The sequence below is a fragment of the Melanostigma gelatinosum genome (assembly GCF_949748355.1).
Source record: "Melanostigma gelatinosum genome assembly, chromosome: 18".
NCBI lineage: Eukaryota > Metazoa > Chordata > Actinopteri > Perciformes > Zoarcidae > Melanostigma > Melanostigma gelatinosum.
In genome coordinates, this window is record NC_136651.1 from 8,571,755 (window position 1) to 8,582,168 (window position 10,414).

General features: G+C 41.5%; 1 protein-coding gene across 1 annotated transcript; it reads left to right on the plus strand.

Moving 5' to 3' along the window:
* Window positions 1–617: 617 nt before the first annotated feature.
* Window positions 618–9,913, plus strand: prune2 (prune homolog 2 with BCH domain). Its single transcript, XM_079288827.1, has 11 exons — window positions 618–707; window positions 1,893–1,959; window positions 2,096–2,296; window positions 2,910–3,086; window positions 4,651–4,753; window positions 7,174–7,305; window positions 7,410–7,496; window positions 8,136–8,234; window positions 8,346–8,384; window positions 8,835–8,885; window positions 9,013–9,913. The coding sequence occupies exons 2-11, from the start codon at window positions 1,905–1,907 to the stop codon at window positions 9,056–9,058; spliced, it is 990 nt and encodes a 329-aa protein (XP_079144953.1). The 5' UTR covers window positions 618–707; window positions 1,893–1,904; the 3' UTR covers window positions 9,059–9,913.
* The last annotated feature ends 501 nt before the right edge of the window (window positions 9,914–10,414 follow it).

The window sequence follows — 10,414 nt, forward strand, 5'->3', positions numbered from 1 at the left end:
ATAATGTGATGCATTGGATTTTTGTGTGTTATGGCTGTTGGGAATGACTATGAATTACAAAAATGTATGACCAAATAATTTCTGTACATAAATGATCACATATGTGCATAATAAAATATTTTTTGAATGTATTCTGTGTGTGTAAATTTTCCCAAAATGGCAGTATCATATGATATGGCAGGTTGTGTAATAATGTTATTATGTCACTTTAGGAAAATGGCATGGGCTTAAGCAGGCAGAGGACAGTGAGAGTGCTTGTGGAACTAGGAAGAGGGGACTGAATATGCTTGTGTAACTTGGACAGTGATGTACAGGACACGGGACATTTTATTCATTTTTATTCAGAAATAACAGTTTCTCAACAGTTTTTGGTTTTAAACGATTCCTTATTTTTGACACAACCTCTCCGGCCTTTGAAAACACTCTTTCACAGGGTAAAGAAGATGCTGGCGTGCACAAAAACGCAAGAGCAGGTCTATATACATTTTGATACAGGAATTTTTGCCTCTCCCAGTACTCCAGAGGCAAAATCTGTACCACTTCCCGAAGCAGTCACGTGGTACAGCCGGGCAGCGAGGCTTCGGACGTCATCATGTTTGGCTCCTCCCCTAAATGAAGCACGCCTCGATACGCGCTTCGAGGAAACGCCCCCTCAATTACTCGACACACGCTTCGAAGCGTCGGCACATCTCGTAACATCACTCGTGGTGAGTAAATTACTTTTATTCCACGGAGACACAAAGAAGGGATATGTTCTTGTTATTTTTTTCCCCTCACACCCAGCAGACAGGAAGCGAGAGTGAGGGAGGGGCTGCTGTCATCAGCACTGTGATCCTGTGCTGGGCTGTTGAAGTGGATCTGAAGCAGCTCAGCATCCTCCATGGAGGATGCACATAACAGCTGAGGCTGGTTTTGGTTCTTCCGCGGTGTCGGCTAGCGTGTCATCGTATGTTTGTTGTCTCTGTTGTGTGTGTGCACATACTGTACATGTGAATCATCAGCATTATGAATCAGCCATCGTCATTTTTCTTTTGCAGCTGTATTACAATCACATCTTCCTTGTTCCAGGCAGAGTCTCCCGAAGAGGAACAAGGACGTTTCTTTTTTTCATGCGAGTGAGCGCACGTGACTCACTGTGAATTTGCATCTCTGCCCAATCTGTGCTCATGCGAGCGTACAGTCATTCGATTTGAATCAGCAATAGAAAAAGACAGCGAGGAGGGGGATTGAGCTTGTCATGATGTAACAACCCCCCCCCCCCTCTCAGAATCCCCCCCCCCCCCCCCCTCCAGGTTGAATGGAAGGATTATTCCCTGGGGAAGATGACCTTTAACCTCAAAAGCTTTCTCATTTTCCTCATCCCTCCCCTTACAACCTTACCATTGTTATCTTACTCTCCATGTTCTCTCAGCTGTGGAAATATATCAGAGGTATAGATCGATTTTACTTAATAATCTATTTCCTACACCGTCTGTTAACACATGCTGGTGTTTGGGGGCCTTCTTTTACGAATGCTTTGTAGTATAGCCCGACAGATGCTGCAGGTTGTGATGTCTGACTCAGATATATTGTCCCATCGTACTCTTTCAACATGAACACACAAGATTAACGTTGATGTTCACGTGGATCTCTTAGATTTGTTTGTTTTTTAAAGAATTGTGATCAAGATTCATACTAAGCTGCACATTATACAGTTAAATAAACGTGTCGGTGCTCTCTGGTGGACAAACTATATGATGGTGACACTGTTTCTAAATGACATGTATCATGTGTTTTATATGTAAAATATTCATCTTTAAAGTAGGGTTAGGGTATGCTGCATTACACCATAGTCTGGATAATCTCCAGGTTTTTGTTGTGTCATATTTAACAACTAATTATCTTCTCATTAGGTCCTCGTGGGGATGGACCTGGCATCAGAGAGTAAAATGAACTCTGAGGGGGGCGAAGGCAGACCCGGTGAGTGTCAGTCAACCAATGCTCATGAATTAAAACATACTGACAGTGAAAAAAATGAAAGAAACAGTTTTTGATATCTGAAAGATAGCCACGATCCAAGTGACCAACTGTTTTTATGTATTGTTTTTTTTTGCAGTCCCGCCTACCTCTCTTCCCCTGCAAGGAGGTCTCAGCCAAAGAAAAAAGCTCTCTGCCCCTCGAATCAGCCTGTCACTGGACCAGAGCGAGGATGACTTGGGGGAGACGCCAGATGATCTTGACATTAATGTTGATGACCTGGACACTCCTGATGAGGGGGATTACCTCGACTACACGGACCATGAAATGGACTGGGAAGGTGGGTCATTCAGGATACAGACAATGCCAGTTTGATACAGCTACTATAACTTATTGTGTTTTATGGTCTAATTCCCCAAACCACCAAGGTTGACCATGAATTTAAAGAGGACATATCATGCTAATTTTTAGCTTCATATTTGTATGTTGGGCTTCTGCTGATGTTCAAAAAACACTTCTTTATTCTGCCTGTCTGAATATATTTGCGTTGCCCTCTGTCCCTACTCCCGAAAAAGCCCAGTGTGCTCTGATTGGCTTGCGAGAAAAACATGGCGCACCTTTGCAAAGGTAGTTTTCAAGCCGTGGGTGGAGAGACTCCGACAGAAAAACTGGTTTGTCTTATTTCACAGTTTGTGGGTTGGTAGGCACTCCAGATACCCAAATGTATGTGCACAAGCACTGAGAAAGTGAGTTTTTCATAATATGTCCCCTCTAAATCTTTTGAGTACCTCTTTTGATGGCTGAATTCCATTTAGCTGCTTCAGTTTCAGGGTCCTGGTATTGTACATGCTGGTTAAACGTCACACTGGGACACTCGAACTCAGCAGAGCCATCCCCAATGATGTTCGTAACACCTGTGCCGATAACACAGTATTGGTCTTTTCTTCTATCAGACCCCAATGCAGCCAATAGGAGCGGGACAAGTGAGCCTTACAATCCAATCCCGACATACAGCGCTGAGGAGGAGCGTCAGGACGGCAAACTATGGAGGACGGTCGTCATTGGGGAGCAGGAACACCGCATCAACATGAAGGTCATCGAGCCTTACATGAGAGTCATCTCCCACGGAGGTGACGATTAAAGAGCCTATGCAAGGGCATCATTTCCACTATGTCCACTTATCAGAACCACATTTGACTTATTCAGTAAACTCCCTCTAAACAGTGGCCTCTTACTGGCCATCTGCTAAAATTTGTTTATTATAGAGGTTGGAAATGGATGTATAATTTTTTTTCTAGTCAGACATTTTGAATATAACATTTTTTATGTGGGAATACTTAATGATTGTACACAGTAAATATGTTGCGTTTGAGTCGACAGCAGGTCTGAATATCTGACTCTGGAAGTAACAGCAGATTATAAAAGTCATAATCTCTGGTCTACTGTATCACAATCAGCTATTGTTTTGGAGCTGGCGTCTGCCACTTCTCAGGTAACGAGACGACAGAATGATGTCTCATTTTCAAAAAATGCTTCACTTTGACTTGGAGGCGGGCCAACCAAAAGTTGAGGAAGTACAGGCTGTAGTTAAGGCCAGCTGATGAGTAATACATCATCCAGTGGCCACCCGAAAGGGAACTCTCCACAAACAAAACACGGTGGACATTTTCACACGTCCTCCGCACATGAGAACAATCGGATTCAAGTTCAAAATTGGCCACTTGACAACAATATACAGTGTTTTTTTGATAAAGGGTAGCCTCTGCAGTCCCTTCCAACTCTCTAGTGTGAATAGACAAGTGACCAATCAAAGAAAAAACACATAATTGGAGAAATGGGTGTGGTTGCATCTACACAAAAATGATGGGAACGTGTGTTGATAGCGCTCTGCACAACCATAATCGAAAGGCTGCATTTTCAGTTAATCTGTCAAAAACTGTAAAATGTCAGAAAATAAAATAAAGGCTGCAAAGCCTCACATTTGAGATGCTATAACCACAACTTTCTTGGCATTCAAAGCTTGAAAAATTGTAATCTATTGTTAAAATAATACCCTTTTCTGTCACTACTTAATTAATTGACTTATCATTTCAGCTCGACAAAACACAGAGAGCAGGACAGGGAGCCAGGGAGCATTGGGGCTTTTTATAATGGTCACCCAACCCTTACTAAAATACTTTTAGTTGCTTTTTCACCATTTATGTTGTCACATTTGACCTGGGTCTTACATTGAGGCCGAATACGGCATCAGGCCATATTTGTTTCACAGGCAGGGGCCCCATCTCTTTCTTTCCTCTCTATAGGGCCCTCTAAAGTCCAAGGGCCACGGGAAGGTAGCGTATTTCCTTCCCACTGTGCTGCGGGCTTAAGTGAAACACAGCCGTCCCATGGAAACCGAGATATCTGTCACTGAAAATATCACAAGCTCTGTCATTTAGATAAAAGACCCTCTGTCTGAGTGACACCAAATTTGGTGATGAATGAGTTGGTGAATAAAAGGAAATATCATTAAAATAGTGAGAGGAAACGAGACAGTCAGACAAAAGAGACACAGATTGGCAGATAAACTGAACAAAAAAAGAGGAAAATATGGGAGCAATCAAGTTATGAAAACTATGCTAATTAAGGCTAAGCTCTCACCAACAATGGAACAGAATCTGTTAACTCTTATTTTATTTTTGTGTTTTCATCAAGGCTACTATAGCAACGGAGGGAATGCCATCATAGTGTTTACTGCCTGTTTCCTGCCGGACAGTGACAGAGAGGACTACCATGAAATAATGGAGAACCTCTTCCTGTGAGTTTTACTGTGCAATGACACACACACACACACACACACACACACACACACACACACACACACACACACACACACACACACACACACACACACACACACACACACACACACACACACACACACACACACACACACACACACACACACACACACACACACACACACACACACACACACACACACACACACACACACACACACACATTTAACCAGTCTTTTACTTTTTCAACAGTTCATACACTGGCCCACTTTTTAAGTTTTGTCGAGAAATATCAGTTATTGCCCTTGGGGTGATTTTTAGCTTGAATCTCTGTACAAATTAATTTAGTAAATGTTATTTGACTCTGAACGAATGTGGTGGATCGACTGACAGACCTATATTGCCATCCATAGAACCATGCCACTAGCATGCATGGCTTAAAAACTATCTGATCTGATTCATGGTCCCCAGAGGACAACCCCTTACTTTGGTGACCCTTTGAGATTTCATCCAACCTCATGGTGGCGCTCGTGGAAAAATCAGAGGATCACCATGTTTGCTTCGAGAATTAATTTGCCATTTTTTCCCCATGCAAACAAGCTAACATTGACATGCTTGCTAAACCTCAACATGTTAGCATTGTCATTGTGAGCATGTTTGCATACGTGCATCTCAAAGCAACAAAGTCTCACAGAGCTGCTAGCAGTGCTGAAAACCCTTTTAATGACGCATCTCAGGCTCTTTTTCATTTTAACACCCGATGCCATCCTTTTTGAATTCACACAAAGCAAACGCCACCAGGGACCACAATCAAAAGATGCGTTTTATTCTCCATAAATAGTATTTTGCATGTTGATGATGCTTCTTAACACTTCAAATCTGCCATGGCCCTTCTGCTCAAGGAAAACTATTCAAATAAAGTGATTGTCGAGCTTGTTTGTAGAGACCTCCCATGTTGATGTCTTCACTGTGGTGCTGGCACAGATACATTTCATGCTTGGACAGGGTGATTGGGATCCCACAGGCTGTTCTGTGAAAGATATTGAGGAAGCTGGCACATCTGAGAGTTTTGGACAGAAATGAAAGGAGGTAAACCACGGCGTCTGCACTTTCTGATGCCAGATGGCTTGATGTCTGAATCCTTGCGAGGAGGAGTTAACTATAGCTGGGAGGTGAATGGTATGCAGCTTGATGTCAGTGGGAGATGATCACAATAGTCACGAAACAGAGTGGATCGGCGGTGTTGATTTGTAAGCTGGAGAATGACATTGGATCAGAAAGAGAGGAGAGTCGGAGTGAGCCCCGAGTCATTGAAGAAAGAGGAGTTGTTGAGGAAACTAGGGAGGACTATGTTGGCTGGAAATATTGTCAACTATTTTCAAAGGAGATGACAAAGTTCCCTGCTGACCGAGAAGAATGAGAGATGGTGGGGGGGGGGATTGAGGAGAGAAATGACAAAGAGATCAAAAATTAATTGGTTTGATTCACAGTATTGGATTTTATAAAGGTAGAAGTCTGATTGAGCTGCTGAGATGGATGCAAGAGGATTTAAAAAAGGGAGAAATTCAAAGCAAAACAGCTCATCCATGAAGCAACATTTGTACCAGTTTCTCGTAGCTTACGTCAGAGTAGAGACATTTCTTGAAGTTCTGGTAGTTCTCGAAACGCGTAGAAAGACAGTCTCCTACTTCCTCATATTGTTGGCATTCAGAGTCACAAAACAAGGTTCTTCTTCTTGCATTTCACCATTCTGACGTACATAATGTTAAAAACCGAGACATTGTTTTCCTGTTGGTTCCTGAAATGTTTCCTGATTGGAATACATGACTGGTGCAGTGGCAGAAATGGGAGAGTTTTTGCAAGGGGTACGCAGTTGTGATGGTGGCACAATGTTGTGTAACATTGTAGTCGCAATGTAATATTCTGTTTTGGTTAATTACTCAAACAACTACAATGTTATTGTCCTAGTGGTTCTACACACAAGCTAATGGTTTTGGTGTATTTGTCACATTTTTATGCCTGCCCGTCGTGGTTGTCCGTCCGTCCGTCGCATTCTTGGGAATGTGATATCTCTGGAGCATGAAGCCATGCTTCTATGGATGGCAATATAGGTCCGTCAGTTGACCCACCACTTTGGCTCAGACTTAAATACCTCCACATTTATTCGATGAATCTGTACAGACATTCACGAGTTAGTGCTTCTTTGTAGCACAAGAGGTCGACATTGGAAGGATTTCCATGAAATTGTGTACAGACGTTCATCTTCCCATACCGATGAATTGTTAGAACCTTTGTCAAAATGTCATCATTGATCACCAAATACCTAATGCCATTACCATCAGCCTCTGCTGTACTTTGTGTTTAGTGCTAATTCCTAGGGTGGAAGTCAAAGTCAGTGAGTTTTTAAGTGTGTGTGTGTGTGTTTGTTTGTCCTGAGCTATGTGATCAGTACACTGGAGCTGATTGTTGCAGAGGACTACATGATCGTGTACCTGAATGGAGCCACACCCCACAGAAGAATGCCTGGCCTTGGTTGGCTGAAGAAATGCTATCAGATGATTGACAGAAGGTCAGTTATGTGATAATATCGTGATCTTGTGAGAGATAATAGCATAACTTGTGAAAATGCAACATAAACATAAACACTAACATGTGATATTGTGTCGTCTTCAGGCTCAGGAAGAATTTGAAATCCTTCATTATTCTCCATCCGTCATGGTTTATCAGGACTGTTCTAGCCATTACCAAGCCCTTCATCAGGTACAAATTATCGCATTTTCATTTTGAGGGATTGCAGTGATAGTCTAGGGTTTAGTGCCAGGTTATTGGTCGGTCCACCACTGGAACATCTGGACGACTACTCGATGGATTGCCATGAACATTTGTACAGACAGTAATAGTGCCCGACAAAGGCAAAGGACTTGAAGACACCAGTGTTGGAAAGACAAAATACTTCAAAGTTGTTTTGGTCTCCAGCTAAATTCTTTGTATTTTTTATAATTCGTTATTAATCAACATATAAATCTTGAGCTCAACCTTTGATCCTTATTGGCAAGTTAAGTTACTCTGCCATTGCATTGTCTACAAAATGATAAGCCAGACAAAAGGCATCAACTCCCATTTGATCTCTCACTTTGTTGTTTATTACAGTCAGCAAAGTGTGACTGGTAAGAATCAATGGGTGAATGTCATGTAGTGTTAAAGGGCTTTGAGTGGTTGGACGAATAGAAATGCGTTATACAAGTAAAAGACCGTTCACGGTTTGATTGGCCCACTGCAGCAGAGTTAAACCACTTAAGTTTTACTTTTGAAAGAAAAAAATGATTATAATTGAGTTTCTCTGATGCCAAGCTGGTTACGTTCACTGTGCTTTTCATGCGTGTGTTGCTCTTGTCACAGCACCAAGTTCAGCAGTAAGATTAAGTACGTGAACAGCTTGGACGAACTGCACAAATCCATCCCCATGGACTGCATCCAGATCCCAGAGTGCATCGTTAGGTGAGTCCCCCCAAAGCCCCAAACGCTGCACCACCCCCACCTCCTCAAGAGCCTCAGTTGTCTTATTAAATGACTTTATATTCATCTTTTCATTTGAACTCTCACCTCTAGACTTGACAAGGAACTGAAGGATGCAGCAGATAACTCAAAGTAAGCATTTACTCTCATTATTTCCCCCTGTGAAGGCAGTGGCCCCTGCCCCGGTTGTATCCTTGGCTGGAGCGCTCATTTATCAGATGGCTCACTTTTAGATCACAGGGACTCTTCTGCTGGATGAGAACCAATTAGATTTGGCTATGGTTGCAATTCTAGGAAGGACACAGGGGGAGAAAGTTGCTAAAGATGCTAAATGCATTGCTTACATCTCATTTATCATTACAGTAAAATAAAGGAGCCAGTCCTTATTGCAGAGTGATCTATTACACTGATAATTAATGTTGAAACGACACTGCAGAAGTCACGCACTGTTCTCTGTCTGATTAATTGTGCATTGCATCATAAGTTGCACATCTTAAAATTCACCAAATACCAGAGCATAATAACACTTCAGGACAATAAATTCTGCTCTAACAACCACTTTATGTTCTTCTTTCATTCAAGACGGAATAGTTTTTTGCTGGGACTGGATCCAACAGCAGCAGGCAGAACAGAGTAAGTCCTCCAAGATGTTTAAGTTCACACACAGACTGCTTACTCAAGGCCATTTTTCTTCTGTCACCAACACATAAACATACCAGCCGTTAATGTCTCCGTTTTGTTCCTTCGTCCTTCCCAACAGACCAGACGCAGCCGGTGCCACCAGCTCTGAAACACAAACATCCTAAGTGGACAGGTTATCTCAATGTTCTGAAGTCACTGTTGTATTGTACGGGTGAAGCTGGAAAAAGTCAAAGGCTTGTTAAGCGTGTGTGTGTGTCAGTGTTTGTTGATTAGACACTGGAGTTTAATATGAAAACAAAACTTGCAACAGCTCCTGTTAAAACTAAAGAGTTGGATCTCATTCTTTATGGCTGCTGTAGCATCTACTGTACCTCAACACTGGCAATCCAGAGAACTATATCGTCAAGCGTGACGCCTGGCAGCACCTACAGAGTAGCATCGTTGTTCACGGTAGGGAGTAGGAAATGCCATTACAAACCAGACGTACAACTGCACAAATCCATTTGTAGAGTCTATAGCGTTGTAGTTGTGTGCATGAGAAGCAGTGAAGCAATAATATCACCCTTTACTGGTCACACTCTCTCAGTATTTCAGATAAACAGGCGACTTGTGTGTCAGCAATGTACAATAAAAGCACATTGTGTGCACAAAAAAAAAACCTTGTGCCATAGATGACCAGTTACTGCATTTAAGCAATCCACTCCTTAATTCTCGTTTTAAAACTGCGGGAAACAAATCTACAAACAGCAATTACAACTTCAGAGAGTCTATCTGAGACCGAAGAGGAATAAGTTAAATATGAAACCAAGTTATCAGTGGAGTGTCGGAGCATATCCTTTCAGTGTGTGTTTTCAATCACTTTCTACGATATATAGACTGAGAATCATCTCTTCAGCTTCTCTTGGATCTTTAAGAATAAACCTCAGTAAATTAAAGATGGGATTTCTGTGAAGCACAATATCTTGTGTGTGCACACGCATGTATGTGTGTGTTTGTGCATCAGTGCATGTCCCCTCACCCGTGAGTCTTCAGTGCTGTATTGAGGATGTGCAAAGAAATTATGGATCACTGTCTAGTAATTCAAATAAATGGACTGAAATCTAAATGACGTCATCGTTTTTAATTGTGATTTGTTGTATAAAATGTATGGCTTACTCTGAACTAGATCTTCCTTTTTTAACCCCCAAGACTTTATTGGAACAGAACACATTTTCAAATTGAAATGCAATGACAGCAAACATATGGGAATATAGAAAAGCTAAAGAAATACCATTATTATTCAAGATTAAAATGCAAATTCAACACAACAATTAAAAAGATGAATAATATGATTAATTAAACTGTCAAAACTAGTAAATGTCCACGATACATTTTATGATATATGCTGGACGTCATCATTCTCCAAACCAGAAAGAAATCAAGCATAATTATTTTAAAAAATCCATGAGAATATAATAGCATTGAATTTTGCTGCAGCACATTTTGTGAATGAACAGTTGTAAAATGCAGCTTATTATAAA